At 35.9% G+C, this 27,273-nt stretch overlaps 1 protein-coding gene and 1 long non-coding RNA gene across 3 annotated transcripts; one reads left to right on the forward strand and one right to left on the reverse strand.

Moving 5' to 3' along the window:
* The first annotated feature begins 149 nt into the window (after window positions 1-149).
* Window positions 150-25,099, forward strand: LOC112573530 (oxysterol-binding protein-related protein 9-like). Of its 2 annotated transcripts, XM_025253996.1 has the most exons (21): window positions 150-275; window positions 764-814; window positions 1,085-1,163; window positions 2,581-2,657; window positions 3,422-3,514; window positions 3,844-3,921; window positions 4,233-4,283; window positions 7,362-7,400; window positions 12,031-12,112; window positions 13,023-13,176; window positions 13,591-13,667; window positions 14,837-14,866; window positions 16,095-16,257; window positions 17,124-17,292; window positions 17,613-17,697; window positions 18,050-18,224; window positions 18,435-18,531; window positions 18,939-19,061; window positions 19,577-19,668; window positions 20,398-20,533; window positions 21,302-25,099. In XM_025253996.1, the coding sequence occupies exons 1-21, from the start codon at window positions 168-170 to the stop codon at window positions 21,368-21,370; spliced, it is 2,028 nt and encodes a 675-aa protein (XP_025109781.1). In that variant the 5' UTR covers window positions 150-167; the 3' UTR covers window positions 21,371-25,099. The 2 variants fall into 2 exon arrangements, with proteins under 2 accessions (XP_025109781.1, XP_025109782.1); XM_025253997.1 differs by lacking the exon at window positions 7,362-7,400.
* LOC112573531 lies at window positions 22,557-26,480 on the reverse strand. The gene is made up of 2 exons (XR_003101248.1): window positions 26,232-26,480; window positions 22,557-25,868 (listed from the first exon to the last, which is right to left on the reverse strand). It is a non-coding gene; the product is annotated as an uncharacterized LOC112573531 (long non-coding RNA).
* Between the last annotated feature and the right edge of the window lie 793 nt (window positions 26,481-27,273).

A 27,273-nucleotide genomic window follows, 5' to 3' on the forward strand; every position in this document is an offset into this window, starting at 1 on the left:
GAAATCTATGAAAACAATACTCAACTTCATAAATGGTTTAAAATGTTTTTGATAATTGAATGAAGAGACTTTTTGACGATGTTTGTGTCATTATGTCGTCATCCCATTGTGTGTTGGTAGCGTACTAACTAGTGTCATCGCTTACTCATCTTCCGGTGTAGCTCAAAATGGCAGTCATGGAAGGACCCTTGAGTAAATGGACTAATGTAATGAAGGGGTGGCAGTACCGCTGGTTTGTCCTGGACACTTCTTCTGGTATTTTATCATACTATACGGTAAGAAGCAATTGTGTATGTGATTTTAACAAATATTTTCTATGCACTGAGTAAAGCTTGAAAACAATCCTATAAATGTGCGACACGCCTACCAGTAGATGTTGATATTACAGTAATGTTTACCAGAATTTATTGTACTTTTTAAAATGATATTTGAGCTCCTACCTAGATTTTAACACGAAATGAAAATTAGTGAATATACAACTTGGCCATTTCATTGCTTCAATTTTTGTCTCGATATTTATCGTGAAAAGATGCCAGTCATTTGTTGCTTGGTAACGTTGACGCGAATTCTTATTTCCGAGATGATCTTGACATTTGCATGAGCAGAAAAGACTGAAGGGTTGATTACAGAACTAGTAGTTCTATAACAAGACAGCTTATTGATTAAATAAATGATATTCGTCTTCTTTTTTAAATCTTTAGAGACAGTGTGCCGAAGCGCCAAAGTCTTTCAACGTAACATGTATATTTCTTCTTTCTTTCAGTCAAAGGACAAAATGATGAAAGGTTCTCGTCGTGGGTGTGTAAGACTCAAGGTTTGATAATGATCCTTTTAATATCTTTTAAGATCATTTTAAAATTTATTTGCTAATTTTTAACACAAGCAAGATTTCTATACTTTTATGTCTTTAATGTAATAATAAACATTGGTTTTATGAGACAGGTTCAATAATTTTATTTGAAAGCAGCCATGTCTTCATCACCTTTCATTACAATTGTCATTTTTTTCATCATATTTTATCATCAACACTATCACCACTATAGATTCACATTAACTTGGACTAATTTACTGTAATTTATTTAAGGGAGCTATCATCGGTATAGATGATGAAGACGACAGCACCTTCACTATTACAGTTGATCAAAAGACATTTCATTTTCAAGGTATGCATTAGCTGTTTGAAGATACACAATTATTTCAAGTAACCTTAAATGCTAAATATACAGAGTCCCTCTGGTCAATTTTTTTAAAGTAGAAAATGTAATACTTTTTTTAAATCATTTGTTTTTGCTGGAGTTCATAGTTTAGTATCTGTTTAACACAAGCTAGGTTTTTAAGGTGTATTTTTTCATTACACTTAGAGGCCTGTTATTAATATAAATTTAGATGTATTTTATAGAGCTTTGACAAGCCGATATAGTATGAGCTGCAGGGGGACTGCCTTGGCCATATCTCCTTGTCCAAAGACTAGAGTCTTTTACATTCTTTCAAGATATGTTCTGCAGTTTTCTTCACAAAGAAACTTGAGTGGCAGTGGAGGGGGTTATGTCATAAGCCAGAGTTGTTTTGTGCCTAATTCTGCACCGTAATATAGTCACCCGTTACTGGCTGGACATCAGTGGTAACTGTCATTTGGCTGTGGTGGTCCACAGATGGACCAAAGTGTGAACTTTATTTCTTTCACACAGACTTGGGTGCCTTCTTGTGCTTTTGCCTCATTTTTTTTTCCGCCTATCTGCTTGATGCCAACCATTCTGCAGTGTGAGGGAGACCACTTCACAAGCCATTTGATGGTTTCCAGTGTGCTTTTTTCCACTGTTAATTTATTGGTTGATTTTGGCTGCCTATTATATAACTTTGATATCTTCATATCCACTGCTTGGGAAGATGTTTGCTGCATAAATAATAACTTTTAGAGGCTTGTTGGTAGTGCTGCAGTTTGTCCATCTGGTTATTCAGTGTATATACCTAGCTGTTCCTTTTCTCCAACTGCTTCTGTATCATGAGCTGGTCATTTGGTTTAATGTCTTCCTAGTTGTAACACATAAAAGTGCACATGTTTTCATCCTATCTGAGTGCATATAATGCACCTGTCAATCTGCTTATTGAATGTGATGCACATATCATTTAAACACATGCACATTGTATACATGGTCACGAGGGAAATTTCAGCATTCAGTTACCATTAAGAATGGTTTACTTCAATGCACACATACCCACCTGTACTTTCAGAGTAGATATGTGTGCTGGTCTTCATTTGATGGTAGCAGACTAAAACCTGATTAAAAAATTGTCATGCAAATTAATTAAAATGGGATTATGATAGTTGTGATTTCTAGTCATTGTTATATGAAAGGTTGGTTCAAATCTTAAAGTTCTAAGGGACAAAACAAAATTGTAGATAATTTATATAGTTTCTAAGTATCACAGTTATTAGCTCATCTAAATTTGTAAGAATTTGTTGATTATCTCAACAAGTATTTAACATTTTGAATGCATGTTAATGATGCTTTTAAGTTTAAGAGGCTTCATCTGCAAAATACATGTAAAATGTACCACGGAACTTACTTTCCTTCTTAGCACGAGACAGTGAGGAAAGAGAACGATGGATTGATGCCTTGGAAAGAGCAATTGAAAGGGTTCAGAATGATGGCAGGGTATGTTCCTTACAGGTTTATTCAGTATTTGTTTTAGAAGAATGTGGTGACAGTGCTTGTTAGGTTTATTTTTGAATATGCTAGCTATTTTGTTGTTTTTAAGTGCCCCCCTATTATAGTCACTGTTTAGAGATGTCAGTGGTGTTCAAGCAATAGTTTAAAAAAACAAACATCAAAAGAGAGGACATTTTTTTGGTTTGTCTACTTAAGATAGTAGCTAGTGTTCTGGCCCTGTGATTGACAGCCTATAAGTTAAGCTCAAGAAAAGGAAGAGATTTCGTCTTGTCAATGAGCCGTGCTACATAAGTCTGGTTTAAGGGTTATGGTGTTACTGTCAGACAAATTCCTGCATGGACCAAATCAGTGTAATTTATTCTGAATTCCACTAGTGGTCTGTGCATGGATTATGAATTAGGTTATGTCTCTAAGCTATGAAGGAAACTAAAGGGGAAGTGACAATAATAATTCTGATATTCCATCCTGTTCTATCTAGAAGCTACTCGTAATGCACATCACACAGGCATGCATGCACATAATGCACACTCACTCAAGAGAAGCAGTCTTTTAAGTAGTCCTAGAAAAAGATGGGATTTAAGGTGTTTTCTGAAAGTTTTACATGCCTGGGTATTCCTTACAGATATATTTGACACTAAAAAACAAATCTTTCATATGAAAATATAAAAATGACTCTGCGCCAAACTTTTTTATGCTTATACCTATGCATCAGATATTATCAGTAAACTGCATTTATGGATTACTTTTAGGATAATGGTGGGCTTCAAGTAAGTCCAGAACAGTTTGATAGAAAGCTGATGGAGACAGATGCATATCTACAACTGCTTATTGAGCAGAATAAAGTATGTACTCTTACCATGTCTTACTTTTTCTTATGGTAGGAAAAAAAAATACATGGAACAGTCATATGCTTTACAATTTATTTTAGCTGAAATTTCTTTGCTTCCGAATTAGACTGCTCCAGAAAGTTAGGGAACTCATTTGTGGCTGCTTCATGACATTCGTCATTCTGTTTTTCTAAATATTTTCTTGTAAAGAATGAGATCATTTGTGGAAGATTAATAAAGCAGATGTTTGATTATGTTAACATTGCAAGGCCATGTTTCTGTTTCATTTAGTCATGTAATCAGAACTAAAGATGTTTACCAGAAACTTGTCTGTGTGTTGTTAGACTTTAGAAAAGAGAATCAGCAAGTGCCCAGATGTGGCAACAAAAGAAAAATACAACGTGATCAAGGTCACAGCTGATGTGAGTGTTTTTGTTTTACATAGATGTATTTTGCCTCTTATCTGTTGGAATGCTGATTATCAAACATGCATATACAATACACATGTGAATACTAATATTTATCTTGTTTTTGGACATGACAATTTATCCACATGTATGCATGTGCATGTACATACACCCCCCACCCCCACATGTCATTTTAAGTCTTTTGAAAGAATATAATTTTTTCTGTTTTTTTTTTTATTTCAATGCTTGTGCATGATTTGATATTTTCTGATAGATGCTGAGTTTATCACCAGTTGACTGTTGAAAGGAGTGTTTTTATCTTGCAGGCCATGATTGAAGCAATTAAACATGCCATAATAAGCCTCCAGATTTCTAAGGTAAGTGAGAATCCTCAAGCCCACAAATTTGTTTCGAATATCAGGTCAAATTCTGCACTGCAGACAAGCCTTGGAATGTAGAAAAGATACATGTGGTCTGCAGCAGCAGCACAATGAATATATGCCACTGACTGATTTGTGGGCTTTTTTCTGACATCTTCAGCTGTTGCAGTTGACATTTTTGTTGCATTCATTTTGTCCTTGCCTTCTGAAAATGACCAGAAGATTTTTTTTTTAGATATGCTTCTAAGATTTCATTCATTCTGTTCATTTGCATGCAACCATAATTTTACAGTGTAACCTTGTTATTGGAAGCCGCAATATATAAATTCCAGCAAGGAATTGACTTTCTTTTTTAAAGACCATACCCCACTATTGAAATCACAGTCCAACTATCTTTGTTTCTTTTAATTCAATCAAATAATAGATCACATCTAATTGCTGCCATTGCTGGGCCTGTTGGCTGTGTTTGAGTTTGATGAACACAACCATGACATTTTTCTTCAGCATTTTCTTGTAACTTTTAGCCTCTCTGGTACTGGTTTGAACTGGTTTGGGTCTGTCTGCCTGACCACACTCATTTGAAAGTACCACATCGTGGCCTGTTATTTTGAAGTGTGAAGTGCCTTATTGCTTTGTTCTTGGGCCTCTTTCATTCACTGTGGATGTCCAACCACTTTGCCATCTGCCATTTGGGTTTTTAGTATCATGTATACTGTTAGTATCTGGCCTTACTTCTCAGCACCAGCAGGTCTGCACCACCGCATTGTGAACACATGCTCTGTGACGGCCCAGATATCAACAAAGAAACTGAAAATAAATTACAGCAAACCGTAGGTCATTCAAGTACCTCTGTAGATATGTTTTAAACTGAAATGTGTTCCATCCTGTATGACATTTACTTTCTTCAAACATCGCCCAGTTGTTTGAAATTCTCTGACGCATTCTCTTTGAACTGTGTCTATGTTTAAATCTTTTAAGTCCAGTCTTAAAACCCACCTCTTTAAGAAATATCTTTCATAATCAAGAAAACTCATCCACTTACTCTTCATTACTTCATCTTTGTACAGGTTTTTTATGGTGCCATCTATTTGCATGTCTTCCAAGCTGCAGATACAGGATGGTGAAGGCGCCAGCTTTTTGTTCATGAACATATAAGCATTCAGTCAGTCATATGCATAGTCGCTGAATCACTACCAGCTGCCATCATTCAAGAAAATTTTATCGTGTGAGAGTTGGTTGGATTGCAGCCTTTCCAACCATCTTTTCCTCATGGAGAAGTTATTTCTGGTTACTGTCCTCATGATCCAAATGTGAAAGTTGATTGGCTGTCTCATTCCTTGGGATTTGGATGTGGGCTGGTATCCGTTGCAGGACTGCTTTTTCTTGGTGTTTCTGCACAAGGCAAGGGATTTTATTTCCCCAAAGAGCTTCCAGAACAGGTGGTGCAATACAATACAATACGACTTTATTTATCCCCAGGGGCAATTCAAAATAGTGCTCGTACTAGCAATAGTACATACTTATACATCGTATAAAAAAGATAATATAAATGTATATGTTGAAATAGTGTCTCTTTCACACACACATATATTCCTAACAGCAGATACAGTTGGTGACCCTAGACCACCTCAGCCTAGTACAAGATGACAACCAGTAGAGTTAATCAAGTGAATGGCACATGGAATGAATGAGTTGCGTTGACGATTGGTTCTGCATACAGGCATCACTTACCTACAGCCAGACTGCAAGAGTGAAAACTCACTTGCCAACACATCATCAGAAATAGAGAGGATGCGTGATGCCTTCCTAAGGATTTGCTGATGACAAAAGGCTCCCAAATCCCTCTGCCTGGTTCCGGTGATCTTGGAACAGATATTAACAAGGGAGACAAGACTGCTCCTGTTCCCTAGGGAGAGGCTGTGGAACCAAGAGATGAAAGAAAATTTGATGAGAATTTCGATGAACAACTGATAGAACCGAGTGAGGATGACAGAGCTGACAGAGAAAGATCTGAGTTTCCATAGGAGGTACAGACCATGTTGGCTCTTACAGAAGATCATGTCAGTGTTGATGCCCTATTTAAGCTTGCTATCATGTGAATGGAAAATGAAAGCAATTCTTTAGGTCCTCCTTGAAAGCTAAAAGAATCCAACAATATAATTTGAAAAATCTTATTCCACACGGAACAAGTGGGTTTGGGGCTGTGTCTATGCAATGGTTGTATGGGCATATGATGTACTTGGACATTATGATGTAATCCAGCCAGTTGGCAGTTTTAATTCAACCACACTGTCTTTAATAGACCAAAAATAGTATGTATGTTAAAGAAGAAGGTTGAAATAATCAAGAGACGGAAGAAAAAAATTACATTAATCTTAATGTGCATCCCTTTCCTTATGACCTGCACAATAAAGATGATGTATGAGAAAATCCAAAAACACTACAGTGGCTACATCTGCACTGGCAAATTGCACCACTTGACTAAACAAAGACAATATTTTTCTGAATAACCTAAGCATTTATTTTATTCAGTGGTTTTCATCAAGTAATTTTTGTTTACCTCCTTTTATCGCATTCAAAATATAAACACACGGGTGTTATGAAGTGTGAAAACCTTTAAGGAAAGTGCATTTAAGGATTTTAGTAAGCAAGACCAACGTAGGAATTATTCCTAGAAGAAAATATCACTCCTGTTATCAGTATTTTTTCTGGTGCAAGATACGTTCCAATACCAAAGTTCAACTGTGTAGATGTATTTAGTTGCTTATGCTTGTGTTTTAATATTGAAGTTTCAATTGACTAAACAGTTTGGAATTGGTAGCTAAATATCAGTGGCGTGGAATTGATCAAAGTGGTTTTTTGTGCTTGGAACTTGTTATCTCGGTGGTTTGACATTCCATTGGCTAGTTGCATGATGGTGCTTGTTTGTCGGGGAACATGGTGATTTTGCGGATGTCATTGTTAGATGGTGAAGCTGCATGCAGCTAGGCTTTCCTCATTGTGTTTTTCTTCCTGCACCACTCTGACCACAACTATATTCTTCAAAAACTATGGATAATCATAATAAAATTTCAGAAACTGAAATGTGCGTGCTGTTGGAAGAGTCATTCCAAGGTAAGGGCACAAGAGTTTGTTTAAAAGAAACTATAAAACCCCAAGAAATTAAACTGAATATGATTATGTCACACAGTGTTAAACCGGGTGCGTATGATCCTTATAGATGCTTATAAGTTTGTAGATTTGGGGGTAGGAAAAATATGGCATTAGAAGTGTTTAATTTTAATGAATAGATCTGCATAAATTGTGGTTAGGACCTTAAGAAAAAAGAGAGGTGCTTATTAGTCTTTATTAGCTTCACTGCTCAAAAGCTCATCATTGCCCTGTCAGAATCTAGGGGACATAACAAAGGCCTGCCATCTTGAATTAAAGAATGGGGATGAGCAGTAAAAAATCATGAGGAACTGAACTTCTTAAGAATAAGGAGGAACCACAGGAAGACAATTCAAACAATTGTAGTTGTAGTGCAGGTTTTAAACCAATTTCAGACTGTTAACTCTCACCATCCAGAACACAAATGTCAAAAGCTTTGAAGTTCTTCATCAAAAGCTCAGGGCACCCTTGTAATATAGTGGTTGAAACACTTGCTTGTCACCACATCAATGAATAGCTCGGGGTTCTGATCTTGTCTTCGGACATTCTCTGTATGTGACACCTCTCCACAGGGCTGGGGGTTTTCTCCGGTTTTCTCCCCTCCCATAGTGCGAAATCACTTCAGTGTGGAAGCACTTTCCTACTAAATAAAATAACCAATAATTGCAAGCTTGCACCGATGACCAAAAAAGTTTTCATGGACATATTTCACTATATAAATGTCATCTCCATTATGACTACCTCCCCAATGTGACTTACGACTGACAGTTTATGCTCTGTTACAACATTTTTTTTTTGCAAACGTTGCATGTTGACAGAAAGTATGTGCATTTTAAACTAGACTGCTTCTGGTCATCTGCTTACTCTATATCAGGGCTTCTGCTTACGCAAAAAATTGCGTACAGTACGCATTAAAAGTTCGAAGGACCCCTTCAATTTTCGTCAATGGGGTCCCCTTCAAATTTGGGCGAAGAACAGGGACTCCTTAAAAATCTGAAGAAGGGGTCCCTGGGACCCCAAAGAATTTAGCCTTAGCAGAAGCCCTGCTATATTGCGATATTCTGCAGAAATCATGTAAAATAAGTACAGAAAGATTGTTTATTGGGTCACCCAATTCTACCCAAGCCACATACATGTAGCTCCAGTCGTACTCACCATATCATCCCAATATGAGTTGTTCAAATAAGTGTATTCCAACATACTGCACAAAAATAGTCGCTCTGCAGTACACATTCAGAGAACAAATCACACAATGGTGCATAAGGCGATTTTCTTTTAAATAAATATTATTTGGTTTTTTTTAAAGCCTTTGTTGTTATTAATATTCAGTTTGGAGGTTTATATTAAATGTATCTGCAGATGTTAGGTTAAAATCTCAGGATGAAGCATAAGCATGATTTTCTCAGATTTTTTTAAGCTTTTGTCATCATTATTCTTTAGTTTGGAGGTTCTTATTAAATGTATATGCAGACGTTCGGTTAATATGAAACAGGTGTTTTTCTGCAGGCATTCAGGCGATCTGCTGGCACCTGTCACCAATAGGGAGGTTTTACTGTATTAGCATCATCTCATTGTTACAGATAATTATTTTGATTTTAAGGTTTATTAAAAATGTGTTTTTGTTCTCTTCAGCCAATTATAAAATGTGGCTTGCTGATTGGAATAGGAGCTGTTTCCTTCAAGACTTCTGTTACCAAGAATGCTACTTAAAACTTTTTCTTTATATTGGTTTTTACGCAATAGGTAATTTTTTTTCAGTTTTGCTGTTCTAAGGAACTTGTGAATATTAGCATTTAAAAAAAAAATTTACATGATGTAGAAAAAATAATGACAGCTTCATAGACAAAAAGCTATCTTGTATAAGATAAGCATATTCTAAAATTTTTCATCAAAAAAAAAAAAGGGCGTGGTGTCTGGATTTGACCTACTTTAGTCCCAAGAAACATTTTAACTCCCACCCATGCATAAGGAATAAGTTTTATGCAGTGATAGGTAGCTTATTTATGCAAGTGGCAAGGCATCCAAAAAAAGCCATCATGACTGGAAAGTTGAAATGTGCAGTTTCCAACATAGATGGTTATTTGAAAAAAAATCATAAAAACTGTATATTGTAAGACAAAAAAGACACAAGCACAGTGGGGAATTTGCAATGTATCTTTGAATATTGGTTCCATGGCCTCCATGAATGGTCTTTAGAATAGGTTTCCCGGTCATTAAAAGGTCCTTATTTTCAGTGTGGTCAGACCTGAGTGAACCCTGTTCAGAGTGTGAGTACATCCTAGGATTGGAACTGTGAAGATGCCTCAAAGTGGCACAGATGTTATGTTGATTTCCCAATCTGAATGTTCTGATTATCTCCAAATTTTATGCAACATTGCTTATTTTCAAACCAGAAATGGCAGTCTTTCTTAAGCGACTGATGGTAGTGGATAGAGAAGTAATCACAGCTGGGATGACAAAATTAGATGGCTGCATGAGCAAAGTTACATTCTTCAATCTCAGTCTTAGTGTCAGAGAAGTTACTAAATGTGGTGTCAACTTTCAAGGTATAAGATGGAGAGAATGTAGCAATATAGCCTTTGTGAATGTCAGGCTTTCTGGTATTTCACAAGATGAAGGTGAGAAACATTTCACAGGTGAGATAGTTTTACAAGTAAAAAAGAAATCTGTACATTTTTCAAACATGGCAGTTTTGATGTGAGCAGGGATCATTTATCCTGCAGAATGAAATAGCGGCATTAAAAAAGGAAACCAAATGAAAATTTTTAGGGCTAGGGACTATAAGGTGGTGACTACTGATGAGGCCTATTTTGGAATGTATAGTGATATCGTTATTACTGATAGCTCCACTATGGACTGGGAAGTGACATGGCTGTTAGTGATGAGACATTATGGAATGTGGTGTGGCGGTTACTAATGTTACTAACACTGTGAAGGGGTATAGCGACTACTAATGGAAGTTATTATGGACTGTGAGGTGCTGTGACTATTAATGATGGGAGTAGCTTTGGACTGAGAAGTGGTGTGACTTTTACTGATGGGGATCACAATGGACTATGAAATGATGTGGCTATTACTGATAGAGCTTCCTATGGACTGTGAAGTGAGGCTTGTTCCCACCTATGATCTCAGCCCTATCATTGCTTAAACACCAGGTAGTGGTAAACTTTGGATTGATTTATTGATTATTAATTGTAGTGATGAAGCTACTCTTGGCTTAAGTTTTGTTTTTTGAGGAGTCATTTAATCTGACATCAAGTTTTTCACACTGCATTCTTCTTCCTCTTAAGCATTTGCTAAATGTTGACCTTACTAACTATACTGCATAACATTTGGGATTATCAAGGGCAAGTAATCATGGAAAAGTCTGATACTGAACTTTAAATAGTTTTACATTGAGGAAAATGCTGACAGCATTGTTGATGGTGAGGCTTTTGCATATTGTAGGCAGAAGATGTGCTATATGAAAGTTTTTTGTCAACATCATCAGCTATGTTGAGTGATGTCCTTGTTAAAAACATTGTTACCTCTGTGGATAAACTTAACAGCAACAGCAGATGAAGCAGGTGAAATGATTTTTTATGTCAAGAACGCTGAGAGCTAGAAAGTGATTACTGCAGGTGTAGTACCTGGTTATTATCGAAAAATAAATGCCATGTTCTTTTGTCAGTCAGAATGTGACGGTAGTGTGGGGAATGGTCTTGTGAAAGGGAATGGTGTTGGTGATGTGAGATATTAGATATTGGTGTGAATGTTAGTTGTGGACATAGATATTAATGTGAATGTTAGCAGCTGCTGCACCATTTTTATAGGAATGAAATGTAAGGCTTTTCAGCAAGTTACTTGTCTGATTAAGTGCATGAAGACTTCATCTGAATGAACATTACATGTGTTCAAAGTTCCCAGAATGTTAATGATTTTGACCATGCTTATAGATTTCACCTGCTGATGACCATGAAAGTGACTGAAACAACCATGTAGTTACATTATTATAATTACATCTTTGTCTAAGCATGCTTTTTAGACATCATTTTTGTCTTTTGGATTTTTTAAACACTCTGAGCACTGCATAAAAGTCTAAATATTTCAAAGACCGGCTAATAACTGAAAACTGTGAAGACGACATTGGGTGACGTTTTTTTTTATTATTGCTGCTCTCAGGTAAACGTTAGACCAAGAAACCCATACATTTTTGCAAAAGAAAAAGTTTGAACTTTACTAAAGTAATGAAAATTGCCTTCCACAGCAAAGCCACAATCGTGGACCATCATGCCCTAAGGGTTAAGGAACAAGTGACACCTCACTTTCCCCCAGTTACTCAATAACTCCACAACCTTCAACACCACCACCACCACCACCACAATGAATATATTTTATTTCCTTTTTGTGATCAGTCTTGCTTTGCTTGTAGGTTTGATCATATTTCTATATTTGCTGAATTCAAGACCAGAAGCTACATGAAAGAAACTCAGAAATACATCAGAAGTACTAAAAATTATTTAATTTTTTTAACTACATTATTATGGAGTGGTGCTTATTGGCCTAAGAAATAAAGCTATTAACTTCATTATAGCATTTTTAGTTTTATTTACAGGAGAGTTTGAAAGAACCTGTTTTGAATGGATCTCCTCATGGTACACCTTTAACAGATGAGGCAAACTTTGATCACTTCACAGGTGAGATACTTAGTTGATGGCTGTTATTACGAGGTTACATTGTATGATTGCTGTAGTTTTTTTGTATTTGTTAAACCTAAAGCAGGTGGTCAATTATGAGGCTTAATTGTGTTTTTATGCTTTTAGGTTTAATAGCTTTGTTCTTTCTTTTACTCTGTTGTTAATTCAAAGAAAGTAAAATGATGTTGTTTTATTGATAAAGTGCAGGAAAACAATGGAACTCTCTCCCCTTCCATATGTCACCTACCCACCATTGAATCCTTTAAATGTCCACTAAAAACACCTCTCCCTTGAGCATTTCTCTTAACAACAATTCACATAATGGTAGTCCATCTTCAAACCCCCCCCCCCCATTTTTTTTAACCTATTGGCTTCTCTCTATTTGTCTTCCTGTGCAGAATCATGATACTCTCAGTTCTTATTATCCGATTTCTCTTTGCGTTTTTTTATATTTGTCTTTTATTACTAATACTAGACATCAGTACACTTGTTTAAGCTTCCATCTTTATATGTTGTCCTTATCTCGTTCTTGTCTCAAAGTGCTAAGAGCACACTCCTCACGCTGAGTCTGAGTATATGCTATATAAATCACATTTATAATTATTGCTATTAATGTCTTGTTAGGAGTGAAATGTATCATTCATCATTGGTAACTGCTGTTCTGCAACAAAAGGAAATCACAGTCACTTATGATTATAAACAATACATATGGAAAGAGAATACTACACTTTTCATTTAAAATGGGCAAGTTCATTGGAATAGCTGAAAGTACTACATATAATGCTGTCATGAGCTTTTCCTTTTCATTGAGTAATTTGTGGCAATTAAAGAGATGTATACGTTCATGCCATCATTGTTAACACTTGGCTGCACTTCCTGAGTTCAAAATGCTGCTTCGTTTTACTGGCAGCTTCTTCTGCCCAATCTGTGGAGAGGACAGCTCGGTCTTCCATCTCATCATTCACAGGCGACAGCCTTGTAGTACCTCATACCTCTTACTCTAGTAGTGAGGATGATGAGTTTTATGATGCAGAAGAGATCAAGACCCCCAAGCCCTCGCCTCAGTGAGTATTGATAAAAAAACAAGTAAACCAAATGATGTAAATGCATCGTCTGTTTCAATAAAGTGTTAGATGCACGTAACATTTAATTAAATTCTATTTAATGCAATAACTGCAGTTGTCATCATTTTTTTTTTTAACTCTTTCATTTAATTTTCTTGTTTCTTGTTGCATGTTTCTGACTTTTGAAATCATCACAGTAGTTCAAAACAACATTTTATTTTCTTGTTGTGTTTTATTCTATATGTTAGGAAAAAAGGCAAATACCTTGGTTTTGCTAACTTTGTTTCCAGGCAAGCAAAACCTAGTATTAGTTTTGGAAAAAATTAACATTTTTTTTTATTGCTTGCTATCTTCATAAAAGAACAAAGTTTGAATCATGAGATACCATTAATTTTGTGATGTACTTTTTTCCAGTAAAGAAGTTTTTGAAGATTCAAGTGTTGATGGACCTTCTCCCATTCCCAATGCAGGAGACAACAGTACCTTTGATGGTAAATCAGTTTTGTTGCCTTTATCTTCATTCAGAAAATTACTTTTTAAGAAGCAACAGATATAGTGGTTCATTAAGTTTGTTGAAAACTACAGACGAGAAGTGGGGTTTTTTTTGTTTTTGTTTTTTTTTTTTTTTGATCTGTGTGTGTCTATATGATGGTTCGTCAGAAAGTGCAGGGATTGGGGATTAAATTTTGTTACGAAAGAAGGAAATTTCTAACCATCTTTTTTCTTACTGATTTTTTATATTTTTTGGAAATGACTGCACATCTAGTCTTGTGTTGCAAATGTTTGTGATATTCAAGATTTGTTGACTAGTTTTTTTCATTGGCTTTTCCTGAAGACATGACCATTGATATACCACATTTGGTCTTTAACAAGATTAGTTCAGTCAGCTGGAGAGTGGATGCATGACACTGGCTAGCAGACCTGTTTTGCTGGACCCTGAAATAACTGTCACCTCTTCTTGTATATCAAAACCAACAGGTTTTTTTTTTTGTACATAGCACCTAAAAGGTTAAATTAGACTAGGGGACTGGTTGAATCGGGATTTTCTTATACTCTAAACTACATATTATAACAATATCAACAGCTACATTTTTTCATCACCCTGAATGAAGTCAGCAACTTTAGCTATTGTGATGTGGAGATGCCTCTCAGTTAATTTTGGACGGTGGTATCCAGTTTAACATTTTAGTCACTGCTTTGTTCATAGTTCACTAATGAGTTGGCAATCTGTCTATACTTTGTGCTCTAATGAGTTGCTAGCCTGACTGTGCTTTTTGTTGCCTTTCATTTTATCAGGATTTCCACCTTTTTCACTCCCAGCGAGTCCCACCCTCTGTATCAGCTTCATAACAAACACGCTATCCTACAAGCTGATATATTCTGGAACAGTTTTTCTGATAGTTTATGCCTTATGGTCATGTCAGCAGGTAAAGTCAACAATGAAAATTTTTCAGGAATAAAGTTTTCCCTGGAAACACTCTTTCTTCGAGACTAACCTGAAGAAGTGACACTTCCTTACTTGTGTCACTTAAGTGGTCACTCAGCAGTAGTTATTCACAAGTCCTTTGAATATTGTATCTTAATAAACATAGAGACTTCGATTTTTTTTTTAGCCAAATCAAGTCTTGGTTGAGTTGATCTGTGTTGTGTTTTGTTGCAGATTTGTATGATATTCAAAATGAAGAAGACTGTAAGTCTACAATTTTTAACTGTAGTTCTATTTGTTGTATTTTCCTTGTGTACTATTGGAATGTGACTAGATGTACAACTGTGACATTAGATGGAGTTTGTATTAAAGATAAACATCAAAGTTTCCGTCACAATTTTATATTGATAGCGTTGTAATCTTTGCATTTATAAATACTGCTGCATGAGCAGATAACTGTGAAAGTAACGGCAGCTTTCTCCTTTCTTGATTTTGTCTCCCTTTTTCCCTCATCTTTCCTCTCCTCTTTCTCTCTCATTCTGCTGATCTCAGGCATGCCATTCTTTCTCTGAATGTGTCACATGTTCACCGGACCACTTGCTTTGCTGAGTTAGTTGCTGGGCTTGGAGCAAAACAAATCCCCCTCCTTTCTTTATGTTTATCACTATCTGATAGAGATGACAAAGTCATGCTAACTCAGTATTTTGCTTAATAATATTGTTGTTTAGGTCATCTTTGCATTTAATAAAAGCTGTGTGTAATTGTAGACATAAACTTCCATTTGTAAAGACACCTGATTCAGGTCATGTTTAGCTATTCTCATAATTTATACTGTGACTGATCTTCCCAGCTTTCATAGAGTTCTAGCTCTCAATACACTTTTTTTAATTCAATTTGTTTATTTATGATGGATTTATGTAAAAAAAAGTGTGGCTTAAAGCTATATTTTAGGCAGACTATTATGCATGCCAATGCCACAAATGCATGTGGCCGTGGGCTTGCATTAGGTAACTGACCTGTTTTAGCCTTCTAAATACAAGAAAGTGGGCAGACAGCTATCCACCTTTTTACTTACATCATTATGTTTCAGTAATTAACAGGTCTAATGGGATGCCAGATACTTTTTCTCTCAAATCGGGGCAAATCCCTTTTTCATTCTCAAGATACTAACATAAACATCATCATGTGCAGAAATAGGTTGAACTTGTGACATCAGTGTTTACATTATGCCTCATTTCTCCCATTGTCTGAAGACTGGACAGCATAGATTTACTTATGTGCAATCCTAATGCCTTTGGTGTTAACCTTTTTTTATGTATGGGGACATTTGTATGTGTATGTGCAAGAACAGAAGGGAATTATTCACTCAAATTATGGGCAATTTGCACAGAGCTTTACCCAGCCATTAAAAAAATGTGCTCTACACTAGACCTTTAAGTCATCACCATTTTATTACCATACTGACTAATAGAAGTTTTTAATAATATGGCAGTGGGTTCTATGGAGCAGCATGGAAGTATTATCGGCCACCTGCTGTCTCAGGTTCGCATTGGCATGGACCTGACCAAAGTTGTTCTTCCTACCTTCATTCTTGAAAGGCGTTCTCTTCTAGAGATGTATGCCGACTTCTTTGCCCATCCAGACCTTTTCTGCAAGTCAGTACTGCATTGTGTGAGAATACTTAAAAAGTGCAAATACAAAATACATAAATAATGTTAGCCAAGTTCCTAAAAAATGTTGATAAAAGTGATTAGAGATTACATATAATTTTTGTAGAATCATCTACAAAAGGGAAAAAAAATCACATAAACATTTATTTATAAATCTAACGAAAAGTAGAAAAGAAGTAGAATTTAGCTTGTGATAAAATGTTATGTTTGCACATGACTAATAATACATCAATAATATGATAATGATAATAATAATAATTTTATAATAAAAATATTACAATAATAATAATTATGTTGATGATTATGATAGTAGTAATAATGGTGGTGGCTGCTTGTGTGGTTTAGGTGTGGTGACTACAAATCGTACTTACTTTTTGGCTTAGAGGAAACTGTACACTGAATATAGACTTAAATGTAGAGTGCTATCATCTGATGACATTGCTGTTGTTAAAGAGCATAGATCTGAACCATTTAAATCTGACTTCTTGAATTGTGAAAAAGCAACATCATGTTAACTCCACATGATTATCATATCCTAATCCATTTAATATCTTGATTTTCACATCTTAATTCATTTAATGTCTTTTGTGTCATTCTCCTTTATGAAGTGCATTACATTTTTCTCTCCTGTGAGGAAATGTGCTATATAAGTGCATGTATTATCACAGAAATAATATAAAGAGGCAAACTAATGGCACGTGATATATGTTATCTATATTTATACAATATTGCAAAGATGAAATCAATAATTGGGTAGCTGCATCCACCACTGTTCATGTTTATTTTATATTGGTTTAGTTTGTTCGCAAAATTCCCAGTTCATGTGCAAATAATAGCCGACATTGCCGCAGGATTGCAGACATGCCAACTGCCAGGGATCGTATGGTGCAAGTGGTGAGGTGGTACTTGTCTGCCTTTCATGCAGGGCGCCCCAGTGAGATTGCCAAGAAACCTTACAACCCAATTCTGGGTGAGACATTCCAGTGCTACTGGACGCTACCTGAGACCTCAGAATGCCAGGTTAGAAAAATGAAAATGATTCCTCAGCTGTCTGTCAGTATGTATATGAAAAGAAAACATTTCAAATAACTATTTTGCTGCTGATCTACTGATTTTCCCCTCCATATCTTGGGAGCAACTTTATTTGGTAGATGTGCTGGACAATGAATCTGTGTTTGCCTTTTTTGCTGTGTAGAAAATTCATAAACTAGGTATGATGCTTTTCACAAATTGAATGTTCTAATGCAGCTTTGTGTTTGTAAGATAATTTAAGTAGTCTGTATTACATCAAGCTTTTTGTTTAGTGAAGAATTCATGGCTTCTAATCTTTTTTTGATCAGGAAAAAGTAGATGATGGACCAATACCATGGGGTACCAAGGAAAATCTCTGCTTTGTCGCCGAACAGGTGTCTCATCATCCACCCAGTAAGCAGATGAATTTCTTTTTTTCAGCTTAGGGCCAATTTTGAGAACACCATCCCTCTAACAAGTTTAGAAGTAGAATGTGTTTTCCCATACCACATATTCATGTGCCTGAATATTTTGCATGTATTTGCATGATTATAGAAGATGAGAAATGTGAGAAGAAAATGTAAAACTTGTTTGGAAATTTTACGTGTGTTAAATAACTGGTAAGAGTATAAAAATAGGAAAATTGTAACAGATTTAATGAAAAAAAATGGGTCAAGAATGGGCATGTGTTTAATTTGTGTGTTTATGTGTGATTGTGTGTGTGCGTGTGTGTGTGTGTGCATACTCCTGTATTTTTGGATGGTAGTATCAGCATTTTATGCAGAGCATTACAACAAGAAGATATCCCTTGATGGCTACATCTGGACCAAGTCTAAATTCCTTGGCCTGTCGATAGGTGTCCACATGATCGGTCAGGCAGTTATATCTGTGATTAACCACGAAGAAGAATATTGGCTCACATTCCCCAATGGATATGGCAGGTTGATCTTTTAAAGTTGTCTTTTTTATAGCATGCAGAGGAATTAATTTATGAAGTAGACAATAAAGAAAAATGAGGCAACTTCTGGTGTAAGAAAGTTGAACACTGTACTTTTCTTAATTGTATGACTTCTTTAAATGTGCATATGATTAGTACATCTTGTCTGTTCTGTTCTGGAGAGTTGGTCCATCAATGTCCCTGTATTGTGCAGATCAATTTTGACAGTACCTTGGGTAGAACTTGGGGGCAAAGTACAAATTACATGTGCCAAGACAGGCTATAATGCCAGTGTTGAATTTCACACCAAGGTGGGTATTTGTAAAACTAATTGATTGGTTGGATCTTGCTTGATAATCATTTACTACTGAAATCTGTCTTACTCTGTGCAGTTGTAATATAGGGTTTTTACTGAAAGTTACATTGTTTATAATTGCTGTCATGGCTATTAGCTACCATGATTGGACTCGTTCATTTGCTTCCCATTTCCTGTGTCAAACTATATGTAGTGTGTTTTGCAGCTTGTTTTTGATTGTTCTTTGGAATGTAAATATTATTAAAAGTTTTTCTGATTTGATAAATTATTTTGTTTAATATTGTCGTTTGCAGTATTGTTAACAAACAAAAAGGGGAAACATATTTCATATATTTTCAGTGTAGCTTTTTGTTTGGTAACCTTGTATCTGTCTCACTTCACAAGTGACTTTTTCCTCCTTAGCCATTTTATGGAGGCAAGAAAAATCGTGTCACAAGCCAAATTTTTGAACCCAATGAAAAGAAACCTTTTGTCACCATTGAAGGGGAATGGAATGGTGTGATGTACGCCAAGTACATTTCAGGGGTAAGAACATAAAATGAAAGATTTTTTGTGGGTTTATTTTCCTTTTTTTGTTCTTCTTAAAAGTAAGGGGCTAAGGAAAGATAGGAAAAGAACAACATGCATCCTTACACCACCATCCATCTTCCTAGCAGTCTTCACAGATGTATTTTATAAATGGCTGTTTTCTGGTCACATTCAGCAAACAAAACATTTCTGGCATTGGCAAGATCCTTCTTTCCATTATAGTCTTAACTAGTGCTTCCAGTCCATTTCCTTTTCTGCACTATTCATTCTAGACATGACATTTCATAGATGCTGAAACTGCATTTTATCGTAATTTTTGTCGGATATTAGAATTGGAATGGCAAATGGGTCACTTTATCAGAATGCTGGGCGTTTAGGATGTCACATTTCTGCAACAGACATTAAAGGAAGATATTTTATGCATACATTATTCGTAGATTTTTGCCTTTTCAGAGTGTGTTATGTATAAAATATGTAGTCTATTAATGAACCTTATGCATTGTCTTGTGCAGATGAATGAAACTTTTGTCGACACAAGTCGCATTGCTATCCACAGAAAGATTGTACAGCCAGTTGACCAACAAGGAGAATTTGAATCTCGAAGGTTGGTGATGTTACGCTCTTGTGGCCATTATTTATTCTACCTGTGTAGTTAAGTGATGTAACACAAGATCATTGTTTCTTGAGTCCACTGTTGTGAGGTTGCTTTTTCATGCCCATATGCATCTTTATCTTATTCATGTTTTACATACATGTTTATCTATCTCACTTCATGTTTATGCACTATTATCTATCTCACACAAAGCATTTATGCTTACACAAATGGTTACAAGGTATAGCCAGTTTCTTTTTTAAGGTAATCTTTTGTGACATTATTATCATTATGGGAAAGAGTCCATTAGGGTAGTGGCCATAAGGGCAGAGAGCTGTAAGTAGTTCAGCATGTTAAGGCATGGCATATAAAGAGTGGAGCCCAAACCTTATCTTCCATCACCAGTTCCTGTTAAATCAGGAACCCATTTCTTCTGGAGTGCTGTTGGGTGGGCAGGGAGAGTTATCCACCCCTGATTAGAGTTTAGACTAGGGATTTTCTGCTTTACAGTCGAGCACGCACTTTTACATGCCTTAGTGCAACACATAAATTTGATGATCATTATTTGAACATACCTTTTTCTTACCCCTTCTTGTCCCAAAAATTTCCAGACATTTAAACCAGTTGTTCCCACCTGGCACCATCCTCAAAAAGTTGAATCATTGATACTGAGCACAGTATGCAGCCATTAGACATTCATTCACATGCTAATTTAGCCTGGTTGCTGGTGTTGTGTCACAGGCTGTGGAAGGATGTGACTTATGCCTTAAAGATGAGAGATGTGGACAAAGCCACGGAATTCAAACATTCTTTAGAACAACGACAGAGAGAGGAGGCCAAGGTGCGCAAGGATACTGGGACTGTATGGAAAAACAAGGTCTGTATCTGTTTAAGAGTAATTATCAGAGATTCACAGAATCTCTTTTTACAATTAAGGTATTGATACCCCGTTGCCAAGTAGATATGGTTTGTGTGTTTATGTAAACTGTAAAGAGGGAAGTGCCACTCTAGTTTTATTTTTAAGTGAAAATTTGTTGGCATTGTTGAAGCATATACTTACAAAATATTCTTACTGCTTCATAATGCTTGAAAATATGAAGATACCAGAAATATAAAATGGCAGGAACATATTAAAGAGACCACAAGCTTTTTTCAAAATGAAATTAACTCAATATATTGTAACACTACAGAAATAAATGAGCCTAATTAGTTAGTTAAGTTTGATGATTTAAAAGAAAACAATTCTTTAAAAAATAATCTTTAGGTAATCTTGTTAACTTTTGATTTAGCTTGCTTTTGCTACTCCCTTTTACTTGTTTTTCTAAATAATTTTAGAAACATTTAATCAGCAAGCATAATTGTCAAAATGGGAGAATCCTTATTATTCTTCTCAAACTTTCATGTCTGTTGAAATCTGAAATTGTGTTTCCATTTGGCAACTAAAATGATATAAACATTGGGCGGATTCTGTAAGCTAACTTTCTGTACTTTTAGTAATGTAGAAGAGTGAATAGTGCACTACTTCAGTCTTCATCAAAATTGTTATTCCTGTAAAGTTTTTTTTTTCTTTTAGTAGTAGAAATGCTTAAGTTAAAAGGATGTGTGGATACATGCATACTTTAATTTTATGTACATTTGATTCCAGTACTTTTATGAAGATGGAGAAAACTGGGTGTATTATAGGCCACTGCTGAAACGGCTGCAGCAAGTCTAGAAGTGATCTGCTAATGCTGATGACTGTTTCTGAATTGCTTATGATAAGGACAGAGTTCGTAATGCAGCTTTGATTACTCATTTGTGTGCAAATGCACTCCCACCATTTGCCACATGTATTCATGATGACATACATGTACATATGCTTGAATGCACACACACACACATAGAACACTTCACAAACCCACCTCCTACCATATTGAATCACTGCTGTCTCATGAAATGTTTTGTTTTGCTGTCAGATGGGGGCAAATGTATATTTGCTTAAGCGTGAGACCAAAACAAAATGGGTGCATGTGTAAGATTTCCCTGCATTGACCACAAGAGTATGTGTGTCAGTTTGTGTAAGAGATAAGGGCAGTGTGTATGCTGTTGCAGTACAATATTTTTAAGGACTGGACCTTAGCACTTTTGAGCGCCTTCTACAAAATCACCATGGAATGTGCCAGACTGGATTTCCAACCTTTTTATTTCATGAGCAGATGTATAATCCTGTATTTTTTTTATAGACCATTTTCATATGAAGTGGTGCTTTTGATTCTAAAAACTTGAGGAAGAATTTAAAAAATGCAGAGGTGAAATATTTTGTTTATAGAAAATGTGCACCTTTAGGTTCTCAGGTTCATGATTTAGTTCACATTTAAGCTTTTTTGTGATATTGCACTTGTAAATGTGTTTACAAATCATATTTTTATTAATGAGAATTCTTCACATGAAATTTGAAACTTTAATGATAAATTTTTTGTGTAATTGTATGTCTTTATTTTCTTGCCGTAAACAGAGAATAAACAATATCACTTTTGTTCTATGCTGAATATGTGGTAAACAAGGAGAAAGATCACATAATGTGCTACAAATATTGTTAACAGGTAAACATGCATATGGTACATATCTGCTTGCTGGTATTTGTGATTTTGTTTGTTGTATGCTTAAATTTTGGTTTGTAGTTTGTTGTGCACAGTGCATTGAGCTCACCTCCACTCAGGGGAAAGGTGCTCTAGCATTTTGATTATTATTTGCTGTAAATGTTATATAGTGAGCGCTGGTGCTGTAAAGATTGTAAATCTGAAAGAGTTTGCATAAGCAACAGGCTACTGTGCTTATTACTTATGGTAAGCAACAGCTTTGCTCAGTGTTGTTAATTTTTTTTTTGTAGCAAACATAAAAGGCTGCAGGGCATTAGATGGGGCATATTCCTCAAAAAAAAAAAGAAAGTGGACAGTATATGTATAAAGTATTCTATTTTGGAGAGCCAGATCTCATAAATTTATTGTTCACAAACATATCTTTGATTTACTTTTTTTTTGCATAGAAAATGTAACATGAATAACTATTTTAAATATTACAACAGAAAATCTATGTGAATGCATGAAGGTATGTGATGGAGGAAGTGGAGATTCTTGGTCTTACCCATGGAATACAAATTTGATCAGTTGATCTTCTCACGAAGTTAAAAAAAAAGGTTACGCACCACCTGGATTATTTAGTGCTATTGTTGTCAAAAAGAACTAATTAACAGTTGTCTTTCTTGCCAAAATTTTATGGCCCACACATTATTTAAGTAGAAGTGTTGCAGAGTCTTTTATTGAAAAAAGGACAAGGCTTACATGGGTAGAGCTAATGATGTCTCTTGTTCAGCTTTGTTGTATACACTGCTTGGTTCTTTGGTAGAATTTGGTTTCTGTAAGTCTAGTTTTGAGATTCATGTTGGCAGCAGTTTGTCGCGGTACTTTTGTACAGATTTTAAATTTCCTGTCCAGCACAGTTAGGTGCCTAAATCCATGAAAAGGTGATGTAAGAGGTAACCTCATATACTAGTCCCTGCATTTAGATTTCATTAGCATGAGTTTTAGTACATTTGATAGAAATGTTAGAGAATGTGTCAGTCTTGTCATATGGATACCATCAGTGTTCCCATTATTGTTTTCTCTCAACTTGGATATGGACATTGCATCAAGTGAATATTGTGCCTGTTGAATGCTGATTCCCGTGTGTGTGTGTTATGCCTTTGGGCCAGGACCATGATTAGTTCCATTATGTTGTGTATGATGATGCTTTGAACAAATTTTTCCAGGGGTCTGCCCTGGATGCATCTATGCAAAAAGTTCTTTCCCGGTTGTTAGGGCTTTTCATAATTAAGAAGTGTGCAGATTTCAAAGACAAGTTTGTATTCTTGTGTAATTTTAGCCATACACTGCAACACATTGCAACTTGTTCACAGAAAAATAGAGATTAGTTAATTTTGATGATTTTAAACTACATTCCTTAATGAAACAGCCTTCAGATGATTTTGTTGACTGTATGTTACTTGGATTTTTAAATAATTTTTAAAAACATGCACTACTGTGCATAGTGATTTAACTGGGAGAGTCCTCCCATCACCCTTCATGAATTTTAATATCTGTTTAAGTCAGAAACTTCAATATGAATGATGTTAATGGTGGGCAGAGGTTAATGGCAGTCCCTGTAGGTCATGTAGGATATCACAGAAACTTCACATGATTCAGATACCATAAAGAATGGCTGTGATGCCTTGAACAGATTAAACATGATTATTTTTAGATTATCAGTTTGTAACAAGTTTACTAAAGGTCACCTTGAGTAGACTTTTAAACAGCAACATGAGGTGGAGAGGAGTGGTCAAATGGCTCTCTTTTGCACTTTTTATGCCTTTGTTTTGCATGTCCCGATTCTGCAAAAAAACATTGAGTGCATTTGTGTGTGTGAAGTGAGAAATTTTTTTTTCTTAAAGTTAAAATTAAATTGATATATAGAACTAGCTTATGGAATAGATGTAACCAACTCTTTTAACCAAAGAGTGATGTACCATTGATGATGTTGGCATTAGCTTCTTGGTTGAAGTATTGTGTGATTTGTGCAGAAATAAAATTTCTGTGTGCATATCTTAGGCTGAAATACAAGATATGGATATTGGCATTTTATGTTAGCAGGTTTTCTATTTTTCAATCTAAGCAATGGAGAGAGTTGCAGTTTATCAGTTTCATTATTTTGATCCAAAGGAACTATTAACGCAGTAAATATGTATCAAATTGCCATTTTGGAGTTGAATTGCTTTCCTCTTCATGACAGTTCCATGGGTGTCTTGTGCTGGCTTTCATATCCACTTAATTTGTTGAAATTTCAATGAAGCGATGTAATACACAAATGTATTACGAAATGTAAGGTAAACATTGAAGAGTTCTGCAATGGTGCCTAGGTTAGTTTCTAGTTACGGCAACAGAAGACTAACGGTTTGCCCAGTTATGCTTTTGAGAGCCTTTGCCTTAAACAGAAGTATTATTTTGTCTTCCATATCGGTTGCATATTGTGCATGCATGCTTGTGTTTATTGGTATGCATGTGGAAAGTGAGAATTTCAGATACTTTTTGTATGTTACTGGGGATTTTGGAGGTGAGAGGCTTAAAGAGATTAAGAATAGTAATTTAATCATGTAGTTTATGGTAAAAAGAGTTAACTTACATATTTCTACTATTCAGCCAAAGTTCAATAGTTTTCTTAATTTCCTTGTGAGCAGAACTGGCAGAGGTACAATAAGATATAGATATGCAAGTGCATTTTTTATGTTTCCTTGCACTGACTGAGACAGAAATTTGTGAACAGTTCAAATAGCCTGTGAGAATGGATGGTGAAGCTGTGGGAAGTATGTCATCCAGAGGTGTGTCCAGGTCTATAAAAGTCTTGCTGCAAAATAAAAACTTTTGTCGTCGTATTTTTATTTCTTTCATCATTTTTGTTCTTTTTTTTATTTATTTTTCTTTTAGAAATTTGAATTTCATCTGAATACTGCAGCCCAAGCTAAACCCTCTCAAAACAAATCTTTAACACTTTGGCAGGAAGCTGATTTTTATTTCATTAACATCCCTTACAGTAATCATGCTACTCTTTCTTGCTTAATTTTGTCAAAAGGGATACTGTGGTGAGGTACTGGTTTTATTGCTTCTTGGCAACATGCTTCTTGCCTACATTTTCTTTTGTGAAGTGTCTTCTCGACCAGTACACACTCTTTGCATGTTGATTCTGCAGTAGCCACCAACAGTAAACAGGTATAGTTGCCTTTACAGATGAATATGAACAGAGCTTACCATTCTCACAGGCATATTTAATGTTGGAAATACTTTTTATTAGTGATTTTAATTTTAGCTAATGGTTGCAGATTAGTTTTAGTGACCCCAGTGCAGAGAATCTTTTCACCCTATTGTTTAAAAAAATATTTTAAGCCTAACCATTTCAAGGTCTCTTGCAAACCACGATGCACACATTTGAAACACACTCACATTTGCCTGTAATCCAGTTGTTGCAGAAAAGCTAACCTTGACAGATTCTTCTTTAGTTTTAATTGACAACAATCCAAGCACTACAGCATCTTTAGAATTCTTCATGATAATCCACTGAGGAAGCAGACAAGTCAAATCCTTTTTCATCTCCATGAAGCTGGCGTTTCAGATAAGAACTGGCACAACAGAGGGTTCTCATACCTTCTGAAGAGATAATGTGACAATTTTGAAAATATAATACTTTTTATCTAATCTATTAACACAGCCGCATGCTTTAAATTACATTTAATTATTATAAATAAATATAGCTGGATTTACCTTCATAATAAAACAATTTGCTTAACCAAACAGCTTCCCCTTCCTACTTGTTTGTCATGTCTGCACACATGAGAATTGTTCAAAAAAGATGTTTCAGAGAAAATAAAAATCATCAGGTGCAGTAAAAAAAAAAAAATTTTGCAATCAGTCTCAAACTTCTTATTCTGTATAACGTAATTTTATGTCATGCTGGGCTCCTATTGTTCTAAAACTATAAGATTTTTTAACTTAAAAAAAAATTACATTTACATGGTTGGGTCTAGCTGTTTTGGGAGTTTCAAATGATTTTTCAGGCATTCATGTTGCATCTAGTTGGCATGCTCCCAGGAGCTAGTCCAATGAATTTTCCAGATGGTCCTGTTAAAAATTCCAAAGTGAATGAAGAATGAAATATAAAATATTAAAATGTACGAATTGATTCACTCACAAAAAAATCAAAGTGAAAATGTCATATCTTATTATTCCTTTTTGCTGTCAGTGGAGCATAGGGCGTCCCTTTCCAGTTAGGTCTATGTCATGCCAGCTGCCTCTGCCTCGCTGTGGACCGATCTCCATGTCTGTCTGGGTCTCCCAACCCTGCACGCCCATGTTGGTTCCAGCCCAGAGCTTGTCTCGTTAAATTGTTGGCCGGTTTTTGCAAGGTGTGAATGATCCAGCCCCACTTTTGCTTCTTCATGTTTGGCTGGCAGGATTTTGGTTGGTTCTCTCCCACAGGTATGTATTGGAGATCAACTCAGGCCATTTTATGCTTAGGGTGTGGCGCAGACATCTGTTGGCGAATGTCTGAATTTTATTGGTGATGGTGTTTGTTACACGCCATGTCTCAGATCCATACAGACGGACTGACTTTACGTTTGCATTGAAGATGCGGATCTTAGTGTGTAGAGATAAAGCCTTGGAGTTCCAGATAGGTCTCAGGATGTGGAATGCAAGACTGGCTGTATTTATTCGGCTTCTTACATCTTCATCTGCACCTCCATCTTTGCTGACTATGCTGCCAAGGTAGGCGAAGCGGTCAGACTCTGTAATACATTCCCATGTAGTTGGAGTGGGGCTTCTTGCTTATTGTTGACCCGCATTACCTCCGTCTTCTTGATGTTGATTGTCAGGACAGTCATCGCTGCTTTTTCTATGAGCCAAGTGAGCTTTGTCTGTGCGTGTTGTTGCTTGTGGGACAACAGGCTGACGTCATCCGCAAAGTCCAGATCCTCAAGTTGCCTGGCGAAGGTTCGCTAAACGCCCGTGTTGCTGTTAGAGGTTGTTCTTCTCATGATCCAGTCATCATGATGAT

Source organism: Pomacea canaliculata, linkage group LG10 (genome assembly GCF_003073045.1).
Source record: "Pomacea canaliculata isolate SZHN2017 linkage group LG10, ASM307304v1, whole genome shotgun sequence".
NCBI classification, from domain to species: Eukaryota; Metazoa; Mollusca; class Gastropoda; order Architaenioglossa; family Ampullariidae; genus Pomacea; species Pomacea canaliculata.

What these genes read in the sequence shown, in the direction of transcription:
- LOC112573530 (XM_025253996.1), top strand. Translation starts at nt 168, where the DNA reads ATGGCAGTCATGGAAGGACCCTTGAGTAAATGGACTAATGTAATGAAG. An exon ending in TGCTTATTGAGCAGAATAAA is followed by an intron (nt 3,515 to 3,843) that starts GTATGTACTCTT and finishes GTGTGTTGTTAG; the next exon opens with ACTTTAGAAAAGAGAATCAG. An exon ending in AGACAACAGTACCTTTGATG is followed by an intron (nt 13,668 to 14,836) that starts GTAAATCAGTTT and finishes GTTTTGTTGCAG; the next exon opens with ATTTGTATGATATTCAAAAT.